Below are 27,853 nucleotides of genomic sequence, written 5' to 3' on the forward strand. Positions count from 1 at the left end.
CCCTGGCTAGTTTACGTCAGCCTTAGAGCCCTTACAGGGAAATATGACCGTTTCATTAGGAAATTATTCCTGACCAGAAGCCTTCCGGATACAGAGCTTGAGTTTAGGGTTTGTAAGAAACACGAGGGCAGCAGCCCATGTGTCTGCACTCGTCTGTGCCGGTGCTAAGGACTGGGTGGGCCTAGCACAGGCCGCCCTCCGCCACTGCCTCCTGTAGACGGGGATCGGGAGGGCCTGCCCCCCGGCATGGCAGAGGGAGCTCCTTTTCCTTGTTTCTGGAGCTGATCTCATGAAGCCAACAGTTAGGTGAATGGCTCCACTCTTTCTTCTGACCCTGTGTCAGGCGCTCCTCCGAGCTCCCCGGCCTTCCTCCCTGCCATCACACGTGCCGCCGCCTCAGTGGCCGGCACGGCTACTTCTCACACTCCCCGGCTCAGCCCAGCCACCTGTGGCCTGAGACCCCCGCACGCTCAGGCCGACCCCTAGACAGGTGACGAGTGTCACAGCCCTCGTGTCCTGTTCCTCCCCCCGTGTCTGATGACGCCTGGCCACACATCCTGTTGCCGAGGTCTTGCCCTCTGACTCGTGTGTTAGTCCCCTTCTAACTCCGTGCCTGTGCTCTGTGTGTCTGTGCGTACGCTGCAGGTAAAAGCCCAGCTGTGACCAAATCAGGGACCTCAGGACCAAAGGCCGGAAGCAAGATCCCAACCCCAAAGGGAGGCCTGAGTAAGGGCTCTGGCAGGACATACACAAAGCGATGACAGCACTCCGTCCGTCTCCTTTGTCTCCATGAGAGACAGAGCGAGTTTCCTGACTGTGAACCATTTCTCCTAAAACCACCTTTGGATGTGGCGCCCCCGTGCCCACCCCTGCCGTCCCTCAGCTCCTGGCCGTGCTCGTCCTTCCTTGTCGGCACCGTGTGTGGAACTGACCAAAGCCCTGCAGCCCAGTTAGGAGCTGGTCTCGCTGTCGTTTCAAGCTGCCAGGCCTCTGCCTTCTCAGGCGCAGAGTCAACAGAGGAGGAGTCGTTCTGTTCAGAGAGGGTCCGCCTCCTGGCCGGGAGCTCACTGAGCGCAGTGGCCGGGCGGGTCCGTGTGTGAAGGGCACAGTGCGAGCCCAGCGTCCTGTGTGCACAACCGCCTGGAGCGACCCCCGGAGCTTCACTGTGACCTCCGCGTTTGGTCTCCCACGGGGTGCAAGGTCCGCAGGGCTCTGCTCGCTGCTAAGCAGTGACACGATTGAGAGCCGCGGCATGCTCGAGGATCTCCCTGTGCCTTCTCCTCCCGCAGGCACTGTCTGCTCGGCCATCTGCTCACTGCCCCTCCTCGCAGGGCAGGAGGGCGGTCAGTACCCACACAACTGTGTTTCCACTAGAGCAAAAAATAAAGGTAAAAAACACGCGTTCCTGAGACTTGGTGCCCGTCAGCACTCACCCTGCTAGGTGCTCCGTGCACAGTGCTCTGTCTCTGGCAGACTTGCCCTCGTGGCAGACCCCCCCCCAGCCCCCATCCCCACCCCACAGTCAGTCCCAGGGGAACTGAGGTCACACTGGTGTGGGTCACGTCATGCTTTTCCTCAGGGGCCTTCACAGTCTTTACACGTGCGAAGTGCTAAAAACAATGATGAAATGACTTCCCACCGGTTATCCTGGGCTACCCAGCCACCGGTGTCGTCGCTCAGAACAGCCCCTTCTGAAACCCTCGGGGCGGTGCATTGTCCTGACTCCAGCACGTGGTCACTTCTACTTTGTTTAACATTCACAAGGGGGCCTTCAACACAGAACCGCAGACTCAGACCGCCAGGCTCGGGCTGTCCCCCTGTCCCCCTCAAATCCACATTGTAATCAACTGTGAGTCCACTTTCCCAGACACTTCATATGATACTTAAAACACCAAAACGTCGCTTAAAATGATGAAACCAAACCTCAAAACCCAGTCTCCTGCCCAGCCCTCGTGCCCCGGGGAAGTGGTCCACCTTGCTTCATGTCTGGCAGTGGGGGGGAAAGCCGGCATTTGTCTGAAGTCTGCTCGGAAACAAACCCCTGAGGCCAAGGCAACTGGAGACCAAGGAAGTTGGCCTCCCCATCCCGCCACGTGCCCGGCGCGCCTTCCTCCTGAGCGCTGCACGGGCAGGCTTTCCACACGCCAGCTGGAAATGCATGGATTGATGAGATTGGTACTACCCTGTTAGTGTATAAATATTTTTAATGCCGAACCTTGTCAAACAACAAAATCTATTTTAGAAAACTAACAGCTAGTGACCATGAGTATGCACTAATCAATCTGCATTCTTGGTAAACTAATACCTTCTCATATGGTTAACTCAAAATACAGCCAGAGTGAGACTGATCAAGAGAATTACCTTCAAAAAGATGCTCTATTAAAAAGTAAGTGTGGAGGAGGAATAAGGTGAAGCTTTCCTAGAAAAGCAGAGTACAGATGCCGGGTTAACTGTAAAATGATCCTTCCTGGTTTCGCAAAGCTGCTGGCTCCTGTCGTCTGGCCACGTTTGAAGCACAGATAAAACGCTTCTTCAAATAAAACAAACGGGGAAAGTCAACCGGGAAATTATTCTCTCTCTCCAATTAAAACTTAAGAAATACATATGTCATGTTTTCTATATATTGTAACAAAATATTTATAAAAATATTTAATTTTTAGTGATTGACAGACAAAATTGGGTGCATTGAAAACAGGTTAGTCTTGTCACAGAGAAATCATGCATTTATGTTGAAATGACTCCCGGCAGTGATTAGTGGCTATTAAAAGCTTTACAGAGTTATGTACTATGAAGGAACCAAGAATAGAGGATAAAAAATTAAAAAGGAACTGTAAGATCCCTTGGCCATTCATAAATAAATATCTAAATTTGGAACAGTAATTAAAATTGAATTTTCATTCATGAATATGTTGTGGCTATTTAACAATATTTCTATTTTCATATTTCAAAATATTCTATTAATTTAAAAGTTGTGTCTATAAATGTGGTATTAGAATACAAATGTAAATACTTTTAATGAAAATTTGCAACTTTCTCATGTTTTAACACACTTTTCTATTTGTCTTTATTTCAGGCACCAGAATTATAAAATCTCTCAGGAATATATTGTTGCTTAGGGCTCAGGGGTTAACTCACCCTGAGAATGTTAATATAATAAAAACATCACTAAGTGTTTTGTTACTTTTATTTCAAGATTATAAGTAAAAGCCATTTGTAAGCTACACTTACTTTCCTAAGCCGGCAGGGGGCTCAGCCCCGTGGGAGGCTGAGATCTGCTGAGAAGGGGCAGCAAGGGGAGCTGCCCAGAGGGAGGTATTGTCAATGTGGGTTCACTGCTGAAGAAGCTAAAAGATTTTAAGCTACATACAAATTAGAGGAAATTATTGACCAATTCTTTCGTGTGGAGTAAAGTCAGGATGCTCCATAAAGGCTCTGACAGTGCCCAGGGGAGGCTTCGTCTTTCTGGTCTCCCTGTGATTCTTCCCCCTTCGAAGAAGGTATATTTTTACCAGCCAACAAGGCTATTTTGCTTTTCAACTAAGTAAAAATGCAGTATTTTCTCTAGATTTGTAGAGTGCTTTTAAACTATCAGCTATGATAATTTTGTAATTGTTTCCATTTTGAAGTTATAATGTACAGTTTTTTTCCTTTACACAAATATATATTAACTTAAAACATGGCATGACAGGGCCTGTCCCCCAGCACAGCGGTTAAGTTTGCGCACTGCGCTTCAGTGGCCCAGGGTTTGCGGGCTCCTATTCTGGGCGCAGACCTACGCACGGCTCATCAAGCCATGCAGTGGGGGCGTCCCAGATACAAAATAGAGGAAGATGGTCACAGATGTTAGCTCAGGGACAATCTTCCTCACCAAAAAAAACCCCAAAAGCGTGGCATTACAGTTTAAACAGCAAAAAGTACTTTAAACGTTGTATCTTACCTTGGTTAAGTGGGGCGTGTACACTGAGAGGCTAGGTGTGCACTCGAGAGCCCTTCTGGGAGAAAAGAGTTCGCTTTCCGGAGAAAACTGACAGCGGTGCGGCGTGAGCTCTAATTCCAGCTGCTGGGCCCTATCACGATTGACCCAGAGGAATCTGGAGTGTGCTCCACTTGCTCTTGAAAATTAGACGGTTCTAGCAACAGGAGCCTGCTCCCGCACCGTGCGCTCTTAACCGTGTGGCCCGGTTGTGGCTGTGTCGGCAGCGCCGGCCGTGCTCCTGCTGTCCTGTCGGCCTTCGGGCCTCTACGCAGCCCCGCCCCGCCGCCGCCGCCCTCCCCGGACCGGGAAAGTCCTGGGCAGGGCCTGAGGCTCCTGCACCTGGACCGCTGGGGAGGCCGCTGCTGGACAGGAGGGTAATGTCGGCGTTTGGAGCGGTGACCCTGGCAAGCTGCTGGAAGCGATTCAGCTGAGCGCCCCGGGTCCCGGGCGCGGGTGTTCTGGAATCCTACGAGGACCTGAAAGGCAGGCGTGTCATCCCCCAGGGTAGGCAGGGACACTGGCTCGGCGCCCAGGCGCGCGCTCAGTGCTGGAAGGCTGTGCGCCCAGATGTGGACCCTGTGCTCTGTGCTTCCGCCGCCTCTGCCACTCCGGGGTTGGGGGTGTGGGGAGGGCCCCCCAGCGCTGTCTAGGTCCTGGCTCCTGAAAGGAACAGATACAGGAGGACTGAGGACAACAACCGGTCTCTGCCTCAGTTTCCCCCTCTGGGGAATGGAGCTGAGGGAAAAGAGCCGATGAGGCCGGCTCGGGCTTGGAGGAGGCGCCACGTTCCTTGGGCACACGCTTGGCGCTTCCCACCTCTGCGCAGCCCGGCCGCTGCGCGTCGTCGGCGCGGGGAAGCCAGCGCCCGCCGCAAGCGCCCAGCACTCCGGCGCGCAGCCTCCAGCCCTGCACCGGGTTAGGCTCAGCCGACTGGGAAGTGCGGGTGAGGAGACTGCGGCACGGCCTCCGCCTGCCCAGAGGGCGCCGAAATTCCAGGGAGCTGCCTTCCAGCCTCCGGGGTTCCCGGGGGGGGGGGGGGGGGGGGGGAGGCGTGTCTCCTGGGAAGAACGGCCCCGGGAGGAGGGGCCACGCCGCCCGCCTGGGCCTCCGGGTCTCGGAGCGCTCGAGCCTCAGGGACGGGAGTGATCTTCCCGCAGGGAAAGTGGCAGGGAGGGGGGCCGGACTGGGCGGTTGAAGGCGACCCCTCGGGAGGGCTGCTGCAGGCTCCTCCCCAAACGAGGCCCTTTCTGGGCCCTCTGCCCCAGGAGCGTGTCCTACAGCCGCCTCCACGCCGCTCACCTGGCCAGGCCCTCCTTGGTGCCTCCCGGTGTCCAAGGACCAGTCCTGGAAATGGGGGCGCAGCGTCCTGCCTGAAGGTGGGGGACCTTGCGGAAACCACTGCGACGGTTCTGGACCGAGATCTTTCCCTCCCCGTGGGTAAGGAGCGCCTTGAGAATGCTGTTTCCCAAATTCCGGGTCCCTAATCTGGGGGGGAGGGGGGCACCCTGGTGGTTGGAACAGAAGCAGAAGGGTGAGGACTGCAGGTGTCTGGGGACTCTGGCTCCCGGCCTCAGCCTGGGCGGCGTCGGGGTCAGGGTCGGGGACCGGGTTGGGGTCCGGGCTGTGCCCAGCCTCCCCCACCCGCACCCCTGGCCCTGGACCTGACGCCCCTGCGTCCCTGCTCCTGCCGGGTGACCGAGGCCTCAGGTGGGGCCGGAGGCCACCCCGGTCCTGCCACTCTAATCCCCGGGGTCCCCTAGAAGGCCAGGTCCTCGGACCTGGCAATGGTGTCCCTCTCGACACCCTGGCCGGCGCGTCTGCCAGAGAACTCACCCGACGCGGGGATCCGGGCTGGAGCGCGCGGGCGCGCACGCGGACGTGCCGGCACCAGCCCCGGGAGTGGCGGGCGCGCCAGGGCTGCTGCTCGCAGGCAACCCAGAGCGCTGAGCCCAGTCTGGGGCCTAATGCCGTGGCCTTGGGCGGGCTGCAGTCGGAGCCAGCATTGCCATCCCGGAGGGGATCAGAGGGAGAAAGCAGCGCCCCCCGCCCCAACACACACACACACACCCCTTTCTAAATGCCCAGCGTGCACAGGTGCAGTCTGCTGACTGGGAGGCCCCAGCGCCTCCAGGTCTTCCCTGGAATGCGTCCAGGTCCCCCACCCGCAAGAAGAGCTCATTTTGATCTGCTCACTTTTGCTTATTGGACCCGCCTAAGATTGCCTTTGCAGAAAGTTTCCGTGCAAAAGAAAGTTTGCGGCCCCCAGAATAGACCATCTCACAGGCGCCTGCCTTCCCAAAAGTGCCAGGACTCCTCCAGAAGCCCACGCAGGCCCCCAAGGCTGCACAGGATTCCTGTGGCGGGGGGGGGCGGCTCTGTTGGTGGTGGGTGGGACTGGCACAACTTGGAGCTGTGAACAAACTTTTGGGACCCCTCTCCCTGGTCTAAGAGACAAATCTAGCCAGCAAACGGCGTCTGCTCTAAGTCAGCACAGTAAACTCCATGCTGTGCTGCAAAGCTGCCGTCCACGCCCTCCTCAGCCTGTGTCAGAATGAACTTGCAACCCCCGTCTCGTGACGGAAGCCGCCAGCTGGAGAAACCAACAGCAGAAAAGAGAAAGGGGACCTAGCTCCTGCATGCCAGCTGCATTTCTTAGAGATGGAGGGAGTAATTAGCCACCCTGGTCCTTGCCTCCCTCCACACGTGGATAACATCAGCATCCCAGAACTTTGATGCATAACCAAGAAATCCTTCTTTATGTTATCTTTAATATACAAACTAGAGAAAAACCAGATGTACCCTACGCCTTTTGACACATATGAAATTTAGTTGTACATTTTTTTCTGCACATATACTGTTTGTAAGATGTATAAGCTGCACTTGAACCCACACACCTCGGAGCACTTCCATTAGAGCATTCTGTCGAGCTGTTTCCCGGGGCTCCAGTTCCTCCCCTTGATTATTGAATAAACTCCTTCACTGACATTTACCTGGACGCTTTGTTTCAGTCGGCAGAGCTTTGTGCAGAGGGAGACCCTTGTGGGCCTGGGGCTGCAGAGGTAGGGAGGCCACCGACCCCGGGTCCCTGCCATCATCACCTTGGGCGGGTGGTGCTCCAGGCTTGGAGCGGAGGGCCATGGGCCGGCCTTGGACTGGGACCCCAGGAGCTGGTTGATGCTGGATGAGCTGTGTCTGCCTGTTTCTTGTAGGGTCTCCCAGGGGCACACCTGGGGATCATTTTCTCCCCTCAGCTGCATCCTCTGAAAGCCGGAGGGAGTGGGAGGATCCAGTTCCAAGAGGCCCTCACGTGGCTGGCAAGGCAGTACTGGCTGGTGGCTGGGGACCTCAGTCCCCTGCTGTGGGAGCCTCTCCACAGGGCTGCTTGGGTGTCCCCTCAATGTCACAACATGGTGGCTGATTCCCCCAGGGCGAGTGGCCAAGACCAAGATGGAAGCCACAATGTCTCTTAAGGCCTGGTCCTAGAGGTCATGCTCTGTCACTTCTGCAGTAGCCTGTTGGGGACACAGGTCAGCCCTGCTCAACGCGGAGGGGTTACAGAGGGCATAACCACAGGAGGGGGGTCCTTGGGGGCATCTCGGAGACTGCTGGCTGCCACCATGTGGAACTTGATATGTGACCAAAGCGACACCACAGGAAAGGATGGAGCGTTTAGTAGGAAGACTGGCTCATCATGCGGAAGAAAATTAAGTTGAACCCCTGTCCAAAACTGCACCATATCCAAGGATGAAATTACCCCTCAAGAAACAAAGAGCTAAAGACAAAACCTAAAACCATAAAGCTTTAGAAACTGTGAAGCCACGGAAGAAAACAGAGAGCATCTCTGCAACCTTGGGATGGAGAACTTTTTAAACAAGACACAAAAAATCGACAGACTGGATAACAAGGCAATTAAGGATTAGGGCTCCGTGAAGGACACTGGCACGACCATTGATCCTTGTCATTTTGTGCCAACTTCACAGCTCGTTTGCCCCCCCAGTCTGCAGCTCTCTGCCCTTTCTGGTTTTCATCGGCCGAGCGACTGAGACCCATAATCAACGATCATTCATCAAGGCTAAGTAAGACTTCAGGCCAACTCTCCTCTGCCGGGATAGTGTCCTCAGAGGCATTAATTCCACCTCTCAAAATACCTGATCACCAATATCAGTATGACCGGCCGTTTGTTAGCTTCTAGAACGTTAATTGAACCGCTGGGCCCCGTATGGCTCCATCCAGCAGCATCAGGTGGTACTCTTGGATATTTCAATATAAACCAGACACAATTACATAGTACACTTGTTCTGACCATGCCAAGAAAACGTACCTTCTCCCACATACCTTATACTATTTCTCATAGAAATATAGGTCAGAGGCCCTGTCTCTGTTACTTGAGGGTCTCAAACATCTTGAGAACACAGAGGAATTCCTTTTCTCAGGTCTCACAGTTTAACAGATCTTGGTTGTCCCACAGGAAGCACAGTGTAACATTTGTCCTATTCCACGAGTAGGGAGGACCATGTAGGGCAGAGCGGCTAGCGCTCAGCATGGCGCTACAGCTACTCTGTTCTCTGATCCGGGCAGCCTCGGTCTCCCCGCTCTGGGCTGTGTCTCCCCAGCTCAGGGAGGCTGCCGGCTCTGCCCGGCTCCCCTCCCCGCTCCACAGCCCAGAGGCTCCCGAGGCAGGGAGCTCAGCAGGGCTCACCCGGTTGGTTTCCCATCTCCTAGGCACCATTCTCTTCTGTTACCTGGTGTCCAGGGTCTTGAAAACTGTTGTTTCCTCTATTTCTCACATCTGTTTTTATCGTTCCTGCTAGAGGGTAAATTCGGTCCCTGTTACTGAATCTTGACCAGAAGCAGAAGGTCCGATGACCTCTCAGTGCAGGACGATCTACAGATGCACTTCACCACATTGATGGACTAATGAGAAAAGCTGTGCAAATACTCAAAGGAAGGGAGAAATCTGCACTAAACTCAACCACGAAAAGCCTGTTAGTGAACTGGAAGTAGGAGGAAAAGGTGAACGGGTAAGACTATGTCCACAGCAGTATTATTCCAGGTGAGGAAGCGTCAGACGCATGTTCTTGAAAATCAAGAATACGATGAGGATGCTCACTGCCATCTCTTCTATTTAGTATTGTTTTGGATTTTCTAGCCAAGATGAGACAACACATAATAAGACAAGAAAATGAAGTAGACAAGAAGAGAGAGGAAATAAGACAAGAAAAATAAAGCCACAAAGATTGGGAAGGTGAAACAAAACTCTCATTGATTGTAGAATGATTTGAATGACTAGAAAACTCAAAAGAATCTTTAGAAAAATTGTTAAAACTAATAGGTGACATAAGATCATTATACAAAAATCAGTTGCATTGGGCTGGCCCCATGGCCGAGTGGTTAAGTTCGTGCACTCTGCTTTGGCGGCCCAGGGTTTCGCTGGTTCAAGTCCTGGGCGCGGACATGGCACCATTCATCAGACCATGCTGAGGCGGCGTCTCGCATGCCACAGATAGAAGGATCCACAACTAAAATATACAACTGTGTACCGGGGGGCTTTGGGGAGAAAAAGGAAAAAATAAAATCTGAAAAAAAAAAAATCAGTTGCATTTTTATGCACCAGCAAGAAGTAATTTTCAATGGCAGCAATGACTATAAAGCACATAAATAAATCTAACAAAAATGTGCATGGCCTGTAGCTAAGACAGAAACATTCCATGTTTTTAGATTTTTGACTAATATCAAAAATCAAAATCCCAACAGCAGTTTTTGTGAAACTTGAATAAAATAATTTTAAGTTTTACACAAAAGAGTGCCCAGTGCACTGAGAAGGAAGAGAGAAGAAGAAAAATGAGAGGGAAAAAGAAAGGGAGAAAGAAAGAAGGGGACAAGAAGGGATTTCCCCTCCCAGAGAAATGGGTCCACATCTATGTGGATTTTTGATTAGGACAGAGATCTATGGTCTGGAAAGAAAATTATTATCCCTGTGGAAAAGCCAAATAGGATCCTTATCTCACCTGAAATACAAAACGTCAGCTCCAGGTAGATTCTAGACGTCAATGTACAAAGCAAACCTTTAAAACTTTCAACTGGAAAAATATGTGACTATTTCTTTCTGTTCTTGAATTAAAGATCTATTTTAAAAGACACAAAAAAGATGACTGTAAAAGACAGATCGATCGTCTGACTTCTCCTGGGGATTAGGCAGATATACAAGAACACTTTCTGAAGTTATGAATATAAAATTATGAACATCTGAAATGGATAAATTCTTAGACTCACAACCTCCCAAAACTGAATCAAGAAGAAACAGAGAACCTGCATAGACCAACCACAAGTGAAGAGATTGAAACAGTCATCAAAAACCTCCTAAAATTATGAACATCTGTGCATCCGAAGACACCTTAAAGAAATGAGAAACTGGGAGGACGCACTGACCACACTTACCCCACGAAGAATGCGTCCAAAGACACAGAGAGCATTCCTACATGTCACGAGGAAAGGAACAAGCAGCTCTCTAGCCTGGTTTTTAAAGTGTGAAGGGAAATATGTAAATAATTTCAGAACATGCTACTACATTAGTTTTCTGTTGCTGCTGTGACAAATTATCACGAGCTTAGTGGCTTCTAAACCACGACATGTTAGCTCGCATCTGTACGTCAGAAGCCTGACAGAGGCGACCGGGCTACAACCGCAGTGTCGGCGGGCTGCCTGCCCTCTGGAGGCTGCAGGGAGAATCCTCGCCTTTCCCAGTTTCTAGAGGCTGCCCACTTTCCTTAGCACTGAGCCCCTTCCTCCGTGTTCAAAGCCAGCAACAGAGGGCCAGCTCTCCAGGCTGCCTTCTCTCCGGTTCCCTGTCTTCCTTCCCTCTCCTACTTTTAAGGACCCTTGTGACTGCACTGGGCCCACAGGAGAATCTCCCATCTCAAGGTCACTATCAATCTTAATCCCATCTGCAGCCTTAATTCCCCTTTGCCCTCAAACCTAATATCTTCACAGGTTCTGGGAGTCAGGACATGGACGTCTCTGGAGCCATTATTCTGTCCACCATAAACACCAGAACATGACGTGCCTGATGTTTGTATCACATTTCAAAAAGGTCCCCCAGCCTGGAAGATATTCAGAAGAAGTTTAACAGGGACTAGTGATGGCAATACCAGAGAAAGAAACAATACCAGCATTTCAGCATCTTTTCACATAAATACAGTATTTTTACTGAAAATAGTTTGTAATTCATATGATAAAATGTTAAGGCAACTTAATATCCAATGCATTTAAAATATGTTATAAACATATTACAAAACATCAAATGAACCATAAATTCATAAAGGTAAAGATTAAATATAATTAATCATTCAATTAGCAAATAAAATATTAGCAGGTAAAACTAATTAAAATATTAAAAACAAATTAAACTATACAAGTGGAAAATACAATTAATAATAAACATTTTTAAGTGATACAATAATATTTTATCTTTTTTAAAGTTCAATCTTAAAAGACAAAACATATCAATGGGCCATCTCTGAGTCATGGTGTATTTTTGTAAAATTGTACTAGGTGCCCAAAATGCTCTTTTTCATTCTACACTAGCAGGTGGGGGGGGATGATAATTCAGAGAGGATGTTGTGAACATTTTGGGATTTGCACATGGACTGTTATCATTTATAATGATAATGAGATGTGTTTTTTGTTTCAAAGGAAATATTTCCGGTGTGTCCTAGGCTTCGGGTAATCATGAGCCCTCAGAGACTCCATGGCCAGGTTACTGCATTGCTTTCAAAACCAGCCTTATCGTCTTCCACTTGATCAAAAAGTCTTTGACCAGAATAAGGATTATTCTTGCAACAGAAGCTGTGCTTTGTTGATTAGCACTTTCTTTCTTCTCTTGAGGATTAGGTAGATATACAAGAACACTTTCTGAACATAGCGCATGTCACCTTGTTAGATTAGCAATGCTAATTCAGTGTATAACTTAAATTTTCAAAAATTTAAAAATACCTGAACAACAGTAAAACCACTGGAAATGATCCAGGCTCCTTCCACATTTCTGCTCCTTTCTCTTACTGATTTGGTGATGTCTTTCCTCATCGTCACAAGATAGCTGCTGCAGCACCAAGCATCACATTCTACAGTCTGGTGTGCTGAGCCAAAACAAACGTGGATAAGAGATAGCCTTCACTTCACATGCCTCTCTTTTCTCAGGGAGGAAAAATTTCCCAGAAGCCCCTAGCAAACATCCCCTTTTATCTTATTGACCAGGTCGATGTCACAGTCTTTCCTTAGAATAAATGTTGGCAAAGAGGATTTCCATGACCAACCCTGATTCTTCCCTTGGGGCAGGGCAAATACCACCTAAACACAGCCTTCTGGGAGTGAGAAGGATGCCACGGCTGCAAGTCAGGCAGCCAGCAGCGTCTGTGCCAGGCTGTCATGAGGCGGGGGGATGAGGTGTGCCGAGGGCAGAACGAGAACCAGCTGGGGTGAGGGAGAGCGAGATTGGGGCTTATCAGAGGGATGCACTTTCCAACAGAGCTGCCTCGGGAAGAGGGTGGGTCTGTCATCGGCAGGGCTCAGCTGGGGTGGAAGAGCCGAGTCTGGGATGAAGGAGAGATGCTCCTGGCAGGGGAAGCAGCGAGAGGATTCAAGTCTGAGGTTCCCTCCAGCCCTAAGACTGTGGTTCTAAAGCTTTTTCCCTCAGTATCTGTGGAGGCTCCTGCTATAGGTTCGCACTTGTTCTCGCCTTGTGTCCTGGAGGCAGCACAGGCCCCCGCCCCATGTGCGAGCTCGTGGTGTGGTCCCTCGGCCCCTGCACACGAGCGGACATGACGGATCAACACGCAGAAGCGTCCCCAGTGCTTGAGGGAGTCGCCCTGCCCATCTTGTCCCTTCCCTCTGCCGTGAGAGCACAGTGGCACCAGAGGGGAGTCCCCGCAGCCAGGGCCCCGACGGTGAGGACGTGGCGCCGCAGCCGACACAGCCACCACGCCGAGGGAATGGCTGTCGCCGTGTACTGTTGGAGAGCCCTGGGAGTTCACAGTTGCTTTTTGGCCAACGTCACCACCGCAAAAGCTGACCCCTACAGGGTCACGAAGTCGGCTCAGAGATGTTAGTTGGGCTCCAGAAAAATGAATCACTTACGACTCAGTTGCACGGTCGACACGAGGCCTTAGAGACAGTAAGTTCAGCTCCGCTTTTCGGGAATAATGTATCGACACTGGGTTGTCTTCATAGATTTACCACATATGAAGGTAACCCTAAGTAATATAATCTTCAGTCTGACGTGTTAAGCTACGCAAATGGAATCATACTAGATGCGTTCTTCTGTGATCCGCTTTTTCCCTCTATGTCACCATCCTGATAGGCATTCATGCTGTTGTGTGTAGCTTAGCACTTCTCAATGGGGCCGTCCATTTTGATAAATGTCTCACAACTGACTTATCACTCTTCTGTTGGTGGACAGTTGGGTCGTTTCCAGTGTTGGCTACTATCAAACTATGAATATTCTCAAAGCCTGTCAAAATGGCATATAATAGCATGAACTGTTGGACTCTTCCCCAAAAATCTATTCTGGAGAAACTGAGCAAGCAAAAAGACACACAGATAAAGCAGAAAAAGAAAAAAAAGTTGGCAACAGTTGTTAGCCCAGGTGCCAATCTTTAAAAAAAGAAAAAAACGCAAGGAAGATTTAACCCAAGATCATCGTGATGAGAGAGCGAACCCGACCCTGAACACAGCAGGGCAGCTGGGCGTTCACGCCAGCGCAGGAGAGGAGGGCAGCGCACGGAAAATTACTAGGGGAGCTTGATCGGGTATTGAAGGCGGCCGAGCACGCCCCTAAACGCCCCGCTCTGGCATCCGGGTTATTTCGGGCTCAGGCTCCTGGGAAACAGCAGGTGCAGGGCGGGGCTTTCTCTAATCCCCTTCTCCACCTGAGCACGGATCCGCGCGTTTCACCGGCCAGGAAGGCGGGCTCCGTCTAGGGGAGGGGATCAGAGGCAAGGGGTCAAGGCCAGGTCAGGAGGGAGCGGTCCCGCGGATTCCCGAGCTCGGGGCTGACGAGACTTGGAATGGAACGAACCTCCCAACCCCGCCCCACGGCCCCATTTGGGGGAAGACCCGCTCCTCTGTGGCACTCGCTGTGGCGCTCTAGCGTCCGAGCGTGTTCTCTATGGCCCCTTCCGGCCTTGGCAGGAAGTGACGCGAGGGTGCCCCGGAAACACGCCGGGAGTGGCTGCGGAAGCGGCGGCGCGATGGCGGCGGCGGCGGTGTCGGAGCCCTGGCCCGAGCTGGAGCTGGCGGAGCGGGAGCGGCGGCGGGAGCTGCTGCTGACCGGGCCCGGGCTGGAAGAGCGGGTGCGGGCGGCGGGCGGGCGGCTGCCGCCGCGGCTCTTCACCCTGCCGCTGCTGCACTACCTGGAGGTGAGCGGCTGCGGGAGCCTGCGCGAGCCGGGGCCGGGCCTGGCGCAGGGCCTCCCGCAGCTGCACAGCCTGGTGCTGCGGCGCAACGCGCTGGGGCCCGGCCTGAGCCCCGAGCTCGGCCCGCTGCCCGCGCTGCGCGTGCTCGACCTGTCGGGCAACGCGCTGGAGGCGCTGCCGCCGGGCCAGGGCCTGGGCCCCGCCGACCCGCCGGGCCTCCCGCAGCTGCAGAGCCTCAATCTCAGCGGCAACCGGCTACGCGAGCTGCCCGCCGACCTGGCGCGCTGCGCCCCGCGCCTGCAGACCCTCAACCTCACCGGCAACTGCCTGGACTCCTTCCCCGCCGCGCTCTTCCGCCCCGGCGCGCTGCCCCTGCTCAGCGAACTGGCGGCCGCCGACAACTGCCTCCGAGAGCTCAGCCCTGACATTGCCCACCTGGCCTCGCTCAAGGTCAGCGGGGCTGCCCGGCGCGGGCGGGGCGGGGCCTGGCGTAGTCGCGGCTAGGGAGCTCCTCCCGGTGCTGAGCCGTCCCGGGGACGTCCCACGGGGACGGGCCTGGGAAGTCTCTACTGGCCGGGAAGAGCCAGCGCCAGTGTCAGCACCTCTGGGAAGCCCTCCCTACCCCCTTTCCCCTCCCACTAACGTGGCCTACATCCTCGGGTGGTTCTCTCCACTCGCGCTAGGCTGTTCCCAACTGGACTTTCCCACGTAACCACTGTTTCGTAATTCTTAGCCAACTTGGCTTCTCTCTCAGGTTGGAAGCAGGTCAACAGCAGGGACTCATGTCTAGATAGTTTATCTCCAAGTATTTTTGAAATGAGTGTGTGAGCCCTGTGTGTGGGGCCACCCGGACAAGGCATGAAGATGTGAAATGACTAGAATTTGCATAATGCCCACAATGTGATTTCATATGTGATATTTTACTTAACCCTAACAACAGTCTTCTAAGGTAGGAGTTAGTATTCCTGTTTTACAGGAGACAAGATGGGGTTGCCGAAAGTAAACAGCAAATAATTTGGGGCTTCCTCTAGATGACATTGTCTGTGGACCTCTTACTTATTCGTCTTAGGTCCCCAGGCCCCAGCATAAGGCTTGGCTCATAATAGGCGCTCTTTAACTCTGTTGAGTAAGAGGTGGAGCATGGAAGTCACAGAGAAACGGCCTAAATCAAGTTAGTAGGTTCCTGTTCGATGCTCTTTCCCCTGCATCTTCCCTTTTCATTCTTCAAAAGGCAGGCTTGGGCCAGCACCGTGGCCTAGTGGTTAAGTTTGGCACGCTCTGTTTTCGCAGCCGGGGCTTGGTTCCCAGGCGCTGACCTACATCACTTGTTGACAGCCATGCTGTGGCAGCGACCCGCATACAAAATAAGGAAGACTGGCACAGATGTTAGCTCAGGGCGAATCTCCCTCAGCAAAAAAAAAAGGCCTGTATTTCTTCTTTCTCCAGTTTTTCGTTCTTTTATACAGACTTTAAGCAATAGAATGTGTATACAATTTAGCAACTGATCTATCTGCAGCGGAAATTACTCTTAAGGTATTACCAACTCCTTTTACAAATATGTCTCTGTCTGTGTAAAGATGTATGTATACAAGCATGTGTATGTTTGTAGTTAAGAGAAATAGATGAGAGCACTGCAGAATGAGTTGTGCTGGCATTTCCAGGAGGAAGCTATGAGGGATGGCTCCCTGGGACGCCCTGGTCGTCCAGGGCTGTAGGTGTCCCTCTAAGGCGAGGGGCATGACACGTGATGTATGACGCTTTCTACTTCAACTTCCCCCATGATCTTTTGGTTTTTCAGAAGGTTGATGTGCCAGATGTGTCTCTTAATGTAGCATCATGGGAGTGTACCATCAGTTATTACGGTTCTCTTCAAATCCGTAATGTCTTACCAGTATTCAAGTTGTGTTGTTTTGTCTTGATGCTCTGGACTACTCTCTCTCGTACCCACTCTGTAAAGCCATCCGTCGCCTTTATTGTGTCCAAAAAACCCTCGTTCAGGTCAAAGAGAATGTCTCCCTTGCTCAGTCCCCGTCTCCTGGTCCGTTCTGTTCACCGTCTGTAGACTCCCATCTGCTCTCTTTCACGTGAAGAGACCTGTTTTTTGGAGCGTGTCCTGCAAGAGCTACTTGGAATCCCTTTTGGGCTTGGATGTCCTTTTGGGGGCCTTTTCTAAAATGATGCCTCCATGAGGAATGACTGCTAAAACTGTGTGAAGCAACATTGCCACACACACGCTGGAGTTTGCGGTACAGAGGTATTCCTTGTCCTTCCTGGTGCTGTGGGAAGACAGCTTAGAGGGGAGAAAATTGGGCTCAGAAGCAGGAAGTGTGGGTTTCAGCTCAGCATCTCGTGCAGTGCCGTGGGCTCCGCACCTGTCTCCTCATCTGTGAGAGAACTGTGAGGATGGCCATAGTGCCGGTGGAGGGAGAGGCGATGGCTTCTGTGGGTCATCCAGGGCTGCATTACCGCTCCAGAACTCTGTGGCTTCCAACAACAGCAGTCGTTTTGTTTGGTAGCATTCTCCATCCTGGGCTGGCTCAGCTCCACGGTCCACTGTCCTGCTGTCGATCACTCATGCGGCTGCGTTCAGCAGGCCGTGGGCTAAGCTGGAATGCTGGGGTGGCTGGGCTTCTCTCTCTCCATGTCATCTGGGGACCTCTCCTTCCCCAGCAGCATAGTCTGACTTCTTAGGTGGCAGCTCAGGGGTCCTCAGAGCACGAAAGCAGAAGCTGTTAGGCCTTATAGCATAGACCTGGAATGAGCACTCTCTCACTTTCACTGCATCCTGTCAATTAATGAAGTAGAGCCCAGTACAGATTGGTGGGAGACATCACACAAGGATGTGAATACCTGGAGGCCTGGTTCTCTAGGGGCCACCAAAGTAACAGCACACAGACCTCTGCTTGGCCCTCTCCCCAGGGAGCTGCCGCCAGGTGCTGGCCCCAGACCTCGCAGCTGTGAAGGCCTGACCTTCTGCCCCACACCAGCCACCTGGGACAATGAAGCTGAAGAGATGCTGTGCTTTCCTTCACTACTCAGTTACCTCTGCCTGTGGGGAGCCTGGCTTCATCAGCGTCTTGGCCTCTGACCCATTCCACATGGCTTGCTCTCTGGGGGAGACCCAAGAGAGGCTGGAGTGGGCTTCTCCCCACTTGCATACCTTCTTGCACCAGGCTTCTGTGACCGGTTGGGCCCAACTGCCAGGGCTGTGGTGGGCCAAGGATGGGCGACACCCTCATGTCACTGCCGCCTGCGTTTTAAGTGACTGTTGCCCAGACCCATGGCACTGCCCATTGGACTGACGGAGGGATGGACAAGATACATGTTCCCCTAAACTTCTGAAATGGGCCAGCACAGCACGGCAGCCAGCTAAGAGACTATAGCATCCAGGATTTCCCCACTTCCTGCCAGGAGTTGTGCCCACTCAGGTCACCCAGTGTTGCTCACATATGGGACTCCTCCTGTAGTCAAGCTTCGCAGAGAAGTTAAACTTTGGAGGTGAAACCTTTCTTCCACTGATAAGAGACATTGAAGTAAAAAAAATCCTCCCTCAATCTTATTTTCTCATTGCTGCTGGAGGTAGCGGGGCTCACTCAGGTGTCCAGGCAGAGTCCAGGTCCCCTCAGCAGCCACCACCTGGCATCGCCTGCTAGAACGAAGGAGGTTCCTTACACACCTCCAGAGGGGAGCGTTTTGTCTCAGGTTCTCTCAACCTGGAATTTAGGGTCCCTTCCCCAGCAGCTCGTCCCATGCGAGGGTGACATTCCCATAAGGCAGGCCGCTCACAGTCTAGGGGCAGGGACCGACCCCACTTCACGAGCGCGTCTGTTACCTGCAGGGAGGAGAGAAACGCGTCTGCTGTGTGTCAGGTCCAGGCAACTGCAGTTAACGCAGCAGCTCCCTCCACGTGCACTTCCTTCCCCCTTCAGCACTGATGCGCGTCCTCGCCTTTCTGGGTGGGAGCGCATAAGCCAAACACAGCTTCCCCCGCAGAAGTGAGTGCTTAACCCTCTGGCCCTCTGGCGTAGTTTAAACTCGGTGCTGGCATGACCTCTCGCCCCAGGGCCTCTCCTGAGACTCCCGGCTGCCGTCAGCGTTCCCGGTGGACATGTGAACTCACACTCGGTTGAAGCTGCTGCTCTGGCTGCTCAGTGCCAGGTTGAGCTGGTTTTGCTGTAGGGACCAGCTTGCAGTCCCGTTGGAGGTCTCTGCCTTTTTACAGGACTCCATCATCTGAGGCTTGGCACCCCTAGAACCCTGCCCCTGCTGCCTGCCTCCCTCCTCCCACATTTATATTCCCACAGGGCCCAAGCACAGGTCCTGAGCGGCCACATGTGGCACGTGGCTCCCGCCACTGCTGCTCTGAAAAGCCCGTTATTTGGTGATTGTTGCTCCTGAGAGAAGATCCCCCCCGATACCCTGGCACCTTTGTCCTCTGTGGAGACGTCACCAGTCACCAGGCTGCTGGCCTAAAGCTGCTCTGGTTGGGGCTGGGAACCAGTGAGGCACAGCCCCTGCCCCATCCCGGCCCCCCCCTCCCCTGCCCCATCCCATCCCGCCCCCCCCCCGCCCCATCCCAGCCCGCCCCTCCCCTCCTCTGCCCCATCCCAGCCCGCCTCTCCCCTCCTCTGCCCCATCCCTGCCCTCCCCTCCCCTCCCCTGCCCCCTCCCAGCCCCCCCCCGCCCCCTCCCTGCCCTCCCCTCCTCACCGGCTCTTCCTCTGCCGCTGTTCCAGGTTTCTCAGCGTGGAGGCAGACACAGTCCATCACCCGGCTGGCCGTGTTTCCATGCAGCCATGAGGGTTACCCCAGTGGCGTTCTCAAGCTGTTTGGCCAAAGCCCCTTTGGACAGTACAGGAGACCCCAAAGCTGGTGTGTACGGGGGAGCTGTGTACAGACCTCCCCAAACCTGACCTTGACATCTTTGCTCACAAGCCTCTGAGCAGGCGGTCGGGTGACCCCATTCTTTTGGCCTAAGCCGGGCTCATGTGTCCACATGGGGACATCTGGTCTAGCAGGCCTGCCCAGGAGGGTTCTAATGCTGGAGGTGGGCTTTTGAAAGAGCAGTGTGTGGGCTCTGCAAACCTAGGCTCTGAGCCATGGCACTGGCACTGTGGCTGCCAGTTCCTAGCACGTCAGGAGGCCAGCCCAGACCCCAGGGGAGGCAACAGGCTCTGCCTCTTGGTGGGAAGAGCTGCCAAGTGCCAGCGGTGGGGCACGGGGAGGCCTGGAAGGGCCACCAGATGGTCCATGTACCCTACCCTGTCTGGTCCTGCCTTAAGATTGGAGGAGGGCCTGGAGAAGCATAAACGGTGACAATTGTGTGGAATGGTGTTACCCACGGCCCCCTTGGCCCATGTGGAGCTGGTGGTTTGAATGAAGACCAAGTCTGTGGTGACGCCCCCTTCTCCACTCTTCTCTCCCGGCCTCTCAGCAGCCTGATTGAGCCAGAGGATTCCAAACAAACAGATGCCTTTTGAATTTCCTTCATCACTTGGAGTCTGTGAAATTCCATTAAAATCATCCACTATACTAGCCAAAGCAGATGCATCTTTTGAATAGTCAGAGCCCTTTCCCCCTTTTTCAGTTCATGATAAAATCTACCACCCTCTGTGGCCCGAGTGTGGTAGGTCTCAGGGCCTGTCAAATCCCCAGTCGGGACCAGGACTCAGGCCACGAAGACCAAGTGTGCGCACCTGCTTTGCTGTGAGTGTGCGCAGAGGGCCTGCCTGCTGTGCCGTCACTTGGACGCCAGGTGTGGTCCAGGTGGGCTACGTCCACCCAGAGCTCTCCCCGAGCTGCGGCCGGTCGGGAGTCCCCTGCTGCCCCTTGCTGCCTCGCTTTCCAAATGTGTGTCTCCGCTCCAACCAAACCAGGTAATAAGGTGTCCTCCAAGGCCACCCAGTTAGCCCCCAAGCCCTGTGTCAGGTCTTCACAGCACCGAGCAGAGCCAGTCCAGAGCTTCCCCTGGCCTGGGAGGAGAATGAGAAAGAAGCCATTTACACACAGTCCGAAATGCTGCCCCTGGGACAGTCATGCTGGGAAAAGACCAGAGAAGGGGGCAGTGGCTGGGCGGCCTCCTGGGAGGGGCCTGTCCTCTCCCAACCAGGTGAGGAGGGAAGGCAGAAGACCCTGCCCAGCAGGGACCCCACCCACTGTGGACATAGTCCCATCAGTGTCCGGAATCAGACAGCTCACCTTGGTGTCCCTCATCCTACCCCTGTGGCTCCGAGAAAGACACCGTGACCATGTAAGGTGCTGCTTTGCTTGTCTTCATGACATCAGTGATACTGACACCAGCAGCATGTTTTGTCAAAGTCCAGTCGATAATGCTGATAGAAGGTTCTTTCACATGGGCTGTAGGATTTCATGAGCCTCCTCTTTTTCTTTGAGGAAGATTGGCCCTGAGCTGACATCCATTGCCAGCCCTCTTTTTGCTTGAGGAAGATTGTTGCTGAGCTAACATCTGTGCCGGTCTTCCTCTCTTTTATGTAGGATGCTGGCCACAGGGTGGCTTGACGAGCCGTGCTAGGTTTGTGCCTGGGATCCAAACCTGTGAATCCCAGGTCGCCGAAGCAGAGCGTGAACTTAACTACTACACCACCGGGCTGGCCCCTTGTGAGCCTCTGTGGCACAGACAGCAGTGCCCTGTGCCCTTTTCCCGGGTCCTGTGAAGGGCTGAGAACCCATCCCAGTACTGAAGCCAGGTCACCATTTTGTTGCACACAAAGTACGAGAGCATTGTGTGCGGCGTTGCTGACGACCTCACGTTTCAACAGGAAGAGTAATGTGTTCTTTTTAGCTCGTTTAACTTAAAAAGCTTAGCGTCATTTTGTGGGGAACCGATCTCTCATCTGAAGTACTTAAGTTGTTCATAACCCGACAGTCCCCTGTCCTTGTCTCAAGCCTGCCTGTCCGTCTGCAAAGGCACTGTGGCCGGTCCCTCTGGGGCCGTGCAGTGAGCAGGAAGAATAAGAGCAGTGCCTCGCAGAGACCGTTAGTCACCCTCGCTGCCTCCTCTCCCTTCGCGGAGCCACAGTGATTGCGGACATTGGCGGTGCTGGTACAGAGCTGGGAGGGGTGGGGGGCGGCTCAGACCCGCAGGTGGGCACAGGGCATGCGGCAACAGGAAAGCAGGTCTTGCCATGTCATGGCCGAAGTGGCCGAGGGGCATGCTGCGACTGACGGGCAGCAGGGCTCTCGCTGAGTGACAGGCACTCAGGCCTGTCCCTGGCCAGGCCAAAGTGCCAGGAGTCTGACGTGTTCTCCGTCTCTCTTGCAGACACTGGACCTCTCCAACAACCAGCTCAGTGAGATCCCGGCCGAGCTGGCCGACTGCCCCAAGCTCAAGGAGATCAACTTCCGAGGCAACAAGCTGAAGGACAGGCGCCTGGAGAAGATGGTCAGCGGCTGCCAGACCAGGTCCATCCTGGAGTACCTGCGTGTGGGAGGCCGCGGGGGCGGGCGCGGCAAGGGCAAGGCCGAGGGCCCGGAGAAGGAGGAGGGCCGCAGGAGGCGGCGGGAGAGGAAGAAGAAGGAGAGCGGCGAGGCCGGGGAGGAGGACGCGGACGGGGCCGGCAGGCTGCTGCTCAGGGTCCTGCACGTCTCCGAGAGCCCCGCCCCGCTGACAGTCAGGGTGAGCCCCGAGGTCAGGGACGTCCGGCCGTTCCTCGTGGGCGCCGTTGTGAGGGGCATGGACCTGCACGCCGGCAGCTCGCTCAAGCGGTTCCTCACCTCCCAGGTGGGTCCATGTGGCCAGCAGACAGGGGTGGGGAGGGGGCGCCGGGTGGCCTTGGCCTATCACTTCTGCATGCCTCAGTTTCCTCACCTGCAAGAGGGGGCTCCTGGGGTTAGTGAGGAAGACAGGAGTCTGCGCGGTGGGCCTGACGGACCTAGATCTGGAGCGCTCCATGAGGCCCATCACCCTGGCCCTGGACACACGGGGCGAGCACGCAGCCGACGCACCTCACGAGCTGCGAGCGCCTCCCGCAGACAACGTGTGTGTGGGCGGCGCCGTCGGGGCCTCACCGCCGCCTGCTGCTCCCCGCGTTGCCCTGACAGTGGAGCCTTGTTTCTGAACACAGATTTGTTGCGATGGGAAATCAGTGTTCCTCCAATTTCTGAGATTTTGGGGGTTTTTCTATTTCTGTATTAAATTACACATTTAGTTTCATAGAAGACAGCGTTAAAATTGTCAAGTCTTGCCAGCATGTTCTTAAGTGAACTGTTCAGTTTTTGTTTAGTTTTTAGCTAGATGTGCTTCCTAATTTGTTTTTCTGTGAGGTCTGTCCAGCTTTTAAAATAAAAAGCACATCTTTGCACGTGGGAAAAACCCCCAAGTGCGGCCCCCGGGGTGGAGGTGGCTTCTGGAGTTTCCTCCGCTGTGTCTCAGGATCCTGCGCTCCGGCAGGAAGCACGCAGCTCACGCCCGGCGTTTGGAGCTCAGAGATCGGTGTTTGGGAGGAGTCTTCTTTTTCAGTTGCACTTTTGTTTAGTCGGTCAGAAATTTTAGTTCAGGGCAGATCCTTAGAAGTGTCAAACGTTGTGTTCTAGAGGGAGAGAAAGAAGAAATCCTGCTGATAGACAGATAAAATGGTTTTCCGATGATGGTTCCACACGATAAATATTCGGCTTGGAGGCGGAGGGGAGAGGCTGCGGGTGGCGGGGGGCACGCAGGGGGTGCTCCCGCCTGCGATGTGCCTGGCACCTCGCTGGACCCCGGCCCCCCAGCTTCGCTCTCCTTTGCTCTGTGTTGCAGACGAAGCTCCACGAGGACCTTTGTGAGAAGAGAACGGCGGCCACCATCGCGACTCACGACCTCAGTGCTGTCCGAGGGCCTCTGCTGTACACCACTCGCCCGCCGCAGGACCTCAAGGTGACCCGCACATCCCTGCCTGTGTTTGGGATTTGAGGTGTTCCTTTGGTGTTTTTCAAAAAAATACACATGCTAAGGATTGCCTCGGAGCATTTTAGAGTAGAATCTGACACTGCTCCTAGCAAGTACATAAGTAGAATGATAAAACGGGCCGGCCAGTGATGTAGTGGTTAAGTTCACATGCTCCGCCTCAGCGGCCCACGGTTCGCAGGTTCAGATCCCAGGCATGGCCCTAGCACTGCTTGTCAAGCCGTGCTGTGGTGGTGTCCCACATAAAGTAGAAGACAGTTGGCAACAGATGTTAGCTCAGCAACAATCTTCCTCAAACAAAAAGGAAGATTGGCAACAGATGTTAGCTCAGGGCCAGTCTTCCTCACCAAAAAAAATAATAATGGTAATAATAAAACAGTCCATGTTTACAGTTACTTTTGAAAGCAAACTCATCAGAGGATTTGAAAGTGATTTTCTTCATTTACTCAGTAACTTTTAGCCAAAAATTGTGGTTTATATCCCAATTGCAAAACCCCTAATATGGGGCTGACTTCAGTGTGAGTTGTTCCTTTGCTGTCCTGCCCCTGGCCTGTACAGCGCACCGAGGTCCGTGGGCGTGGCAGGTGTCCAGCAGCCGCTGCCTGGACCTCACTGCTGGGCTGTGCTCCTGACCTGACCTGTGCCAGTGGCTTCCCTGGCCCTCCTCCTCGGCTCACCTTGGAAACGCAGTTGTGTGCAGGGCAGGCTCAAGGTTAAGCTCAGCTTGGAACGTGCTTGGGTGTTCAGGCATTCGGAACCCTGAGGGGACGTCCGAAGGCAAAGCGTGTTCACGTGTGACGTGGAGGGCAGGCTCCATCCTTGGTCAGCTTGCTCTCCGCTCGGAGAATTGCCAGCTCTCGGACGCCTCTCCCTGTCATGCAGGTTAATGGAGGAGAGAGTTGAGAGGGATCAGTGGTGAAGCCAGAGCAAACGGAAGGACAGCGTGTTTTGTGGCTGTGAGCCTAATGCAAGTTTGTTTTCTTACGAGCTAACTGAGGTTTCTACCCCTAGATCATCCCCTTGGGGCGGAGAGAAGTCAAGGCCAAGGACCTGGTGCGGCAGTTGCAGCAGGAGGCCGAGGAGCACAGGAAGCAGAAGAAGAGACAGAACGTCTCGGGCCTGCACAGGTCAGTCTGCGCATCCCTCCTGGGTGGGGGGCGCGGCCAGGACCCCTGCGGGCCCGCGGGTGCACGCTCAGGCAATCATGACAGGCCATCCTCCATTTCCTTAACTCAGGCCCCTTAGGAAGCTCCTAACATCCCTCAAACCTGAAACTTGTTGCAGGTGTGAAAAACAGAAAGAAAAGGCATCTCCCCACACTTTTTTCACTCTCCTGTCGGGTTCTTGCGTGGGGTCAGAGGAAATGCTGTTAGATCAGCCTGTTATCTAGACGGGCCCTGGGCTCGGACCTGTGGGAAGGTGGCCCCTGCTTCAGAGATCCAGGAATGCAGGTTTTGTGTCATCTCACGGGAGGGTGGCCCTCCTGGCGTGCCCAAGCACAGACAAGAGAGACGCACAAGAGAGGAGGAAACATTGCCCATTAACGATGGGAAATCGCACAGTCACACCCACCGCGTGTGTCAGATTGTGGGTGGCTGGGGTCAGTGCCCAGTGGAGGTCCCTGGACCTGCCTTCATTACACAGAAGCCTCTTGCCGCCCCGAGTAAACACAGGCTTCTTGTAAGCTTGTTAAACGTGCCTCTGATCTCACGCACACTTTGTCTAAACAACTTTGATTTGTCCAGTTTATGCTTTAGGTATGTTTTCTGTAGCTCTGCCTATGGTTATTTTGCTCCACACAGATACCTTCACTTACTGGATGGAAAAGAAAATTACCCTTGCCTTGTGGATGCTGATGGTGATGTGATTTCTTTCCCACCAATAACAAACAGTGAGAAGACGAAGGTAGGGCCACGTCTGTGAATGTCTGTGTGTCTTGGAGGCTGTTTCCCGTGCAGAGTAGACCAGGTGTCTGTCCCCTGTGCAGGCCCCTCCCTCTGCGCAATAGAAGCACAGACCCTAAGCCAGGCTGCATTGGCCTTCAGAGCGTGCACCCCTGCTCGCACTTGGCACTGCCCCGGGACTTACCACGTGGGCAGCATTCCAGTTTGTGTCTCTTTGTAGGAAGGTGACAGTCTTGGTTTGGGTGACATTTTACGAGGTTTTTTCAGATTAAGAATTGCAATTGCTGATGGCTACTTTTGATAACTTTATTTTTTTCTGAAATCTTTCTGATTTCTTTCTAAGATTAAGAAAACAACTTCTGATTTGTTTTTGGAAGTGACAAGTGCTACTAGTCTGCAGATATGCAAAGACATCATGGACGCCCTCATTCTGGTGAGTCCTGCGGGCTCGTCCTGGCGTCTGCCGGCTGTGATGGAGGCGTCTTCTGTCCCCACCGCCCTGTGTATGGCTGCCTCTTGCAGCAGTCTTCTCGGGTCCATCTGATCTCCAGGTTAAAGAGTTATTTTCCATTTGCAGAAAATGGCGGAACTCAACAAATACACCTTGGAAAATAAAGAGGAAGGCTCACTCTCAGACACTGAAGCTGATGCAATTTCGGGACAACTTGCGGCTCCCAGAACGAGTTCCCAAGCTGAGAAAGACGCGCACTCCCCCCTGGTGGTGGAGCAGGTCCGCGTGGTGGACGAGGAGGGCCGTCTGAAGGTGGTCTACCCGTCCAAGACGGACCTGGGCACGGTAGCAGCTTCCCACGTGACCGTGATCCGCTGAGAAGCCGGGCTGCGGCTCCGTGCCAGCAGGCTGCTGGTCACACGTGGTGTCAGCTGTCTTTCTACGGGGGTTGTATGTGGTGATGTTAAGTTATTTGTCATGTTTTTTAAGATACCTGAGTTCTTTGTTCAGTTTTCTGGACAATTCTGTCATAAAGGAGTGCCATGTTGTCATGTGCTTAAATTGATTTGCCTTTACAGCACCAAACTGATTTTACTAATGCTTTTTATGAAATTACTTGAATATCAAGTAACATCAATTTTACTTGATCCAAAACATCAATATTACTTGATCCGAATATCAATATCGGAATTAACTGTTGAAAGTGTTCTCAAATCATGTGGAGACACAGCAAATAACTATTTATGGGGAAAAAGGACACTATAATTGGTTTAAATGTTCAGTTCTAAATTGAGAAGCTGAACGACATGCATTTTATTGAATTGCACAATTATTTTTCTACGATATAGCATCTTTTAAAATCATACTGTGCCAGTAGCACAGCTTACAAATGTGGAATGACATCATATTTTCCAGCTGGCAGCAAATCGTAATCTTTTTATTAAAAATTTTTTTAATGTGACTTCAGAATTGGCAAGATCGTTTTTCGTAATATTGCTGTTGGAAGCTTTAGGGGAGCAGAGATGCGCAGAGTCCCCTCGTGGCGGCCCCACGGTCTGAGCGCCCTGGGCCGTGCCCCCGAGCAGGGAGGGGGTCCATGGACTTTAATCATCAGAACCTGCGTCTCGAGGTCAACATGCAGGTTTCCCCTTAGAAAGGAAGCCTCCACGATGGGACAGGACAGTCCTGTTTGTCAACTGTCCCCCAGCGGTCATCAGGGACTGCAGCTGTGAGGTTTTTGAAGCCAGGAATCAGAGAGTGCGCCAGATGAGTGCTGCTTCAGCATTTTACATTCTAGCTGTTTCCAGTTCTGAATGTCTCAGGCTACAGACCGTCTGTGTCTGTCGTGTGCTCGTTCGTGTGCGGGAGCTCACGCTCACGGCCTCCCTGAAGAGGTGGTTTGTGCTGGCCTCGCTGCTTTATCGTCTGGCTGGACAGGGAGAAGCTGCCTCAGCGGCTTCTGGCTAGTTCATGACACCATTTGAGTTTTGTAGATATGACAGACGATTTTTGGGGGGCATTTGCAAGAGCCCCGCTGAACCCACACGTTTAGCTGTCAGAACCAGACACATGTGAGGCCCAAGACCCCACATGTTGGGCATACCAACGAAGCCACATGGTTCTCCCAAAGCTCGGCCAGCCCGCTTTGTAGGACACAGGTGGGGCTGCCTTGAGACCCTGACCTGGCTCTTGGGCCACCGCCAAGCCTTCCCATCGGTCCCTGGAGGTGGCGGTTGCTTGGCTGGGCTGGAGTGGGTGTGCCTAATAACAGCTTTTCCTTCTGTTTTGTTTCCCCCCCCAAAACCTTCCAACGTCTGTGTGTGTTGGTGGCTCCGGCTTGTCATCATGACCTTTGGGCAGTCAAGGCTGCTGATGCTATGGTGGGTGTCAGGCATGTGTGGGCCTGTGGGTCACAGCCAAGCTGTCCTCTTGGCTCCCAGGACTAAGGGTTCAGTGGCCATGTCACATCTGTGACCTCACTGATGAAGCCACCAGCATCTGCTGCTTTCTTCTGATGCTTGATTCCATGTGAGATTTGAAAATGTATTTAACTTAGAGCAGAAAACCTTTTTGACATCTTTTTCTTTGCCAGTCCGACCCTCTAATAAAAAATATTTAATAAGAACATCTTGACTCCTTCCCAGTGAATCCTGTCCTGCTGGTATTTCTGGAGGTGGGTGTTGGAAGTGTCTATGGGGAAACTGAGGAC

General features: G+C 53.2%; 2 protein-coding genes and 1 long non-coding RNA gene across 4 annotated transcripts in view; 2 read left to right on the forward strand and 1 right to left on the reverse strand.

The window, feature by feature from the left end:
- CEP104 (centrosomal protein 104) overlaps positions 1-1,401 on the forward strand; it is a 39,579-nt gene extending 38,178 nt beyond the window's left edge. For both annotated transcript variants that reach the window (XM_023635917.2, XM_070254150.1), the window contains one exon: positions 646-1,401. In XM_023635917.2, coding sequence (XP_023491685.2) covers positions 646-761 — 116 coding nt within the window. In that variant the 3' untranslated portion in view covers positions 762-1,401. The remainder of the gene's footprint in view (positions 1-645) is intronic.
- A 5,329-nt stretch (positions 1,402-6,730) lies between these two features.
- Positions 6,731-27,769, forward strand: LRRC47 (leucine rich repeat containing 47). Its single transcript, XM_023635919.2, has 7 exons — positions 6,731-14,835; positions 21,667-22,125; positions 23,143-23,259; positions 24,301-24,416; positions 25,092-25,194; positions 25,537-25,626; positions 25,771-27,769. The coding sequence occupies exons 1-7, from the start codon at positions 14,038-14,040 to the stop codon at positions 26,020-26,022; spliced, it is 1,935 nt and encodes a 644-aa protein (XP_023491687.2). The 5' UTR covers positions 6,731-14,037; the 3' UTR covers positions 26,023-27,769.
- LOC138921232 (uncharacterized) lies at positions 15,285-19,226 on the reverse strand. Its single transcript, XR_011433650.1, has 2 exons — positions 19,095-19,226; positions 15,285-18,217 (listed from the first exon to the last, which is right to left on the reverse strand). It is a non-coding gene; the product is annotated as an uncharacterized lncRNA (long non-coding RNA).
- Positions 27,770-27,853: the final 84 nt, after the last annotated feature.

This window comes from Equus caballus, chromosome 2, assembly GCF_041296265.1.
Source record: "Equus caballus isolate H_3958 breed thoroughbred chromosome 2, TB-T2T, whole genome shotgun sequence".
Taxonomy (NCBI): domain Eukaryota; kingdom Metazoa; phylum Chordata; class Mammalia; order Perissodactyla; family Equidae; genus Equus; species Equus caballus.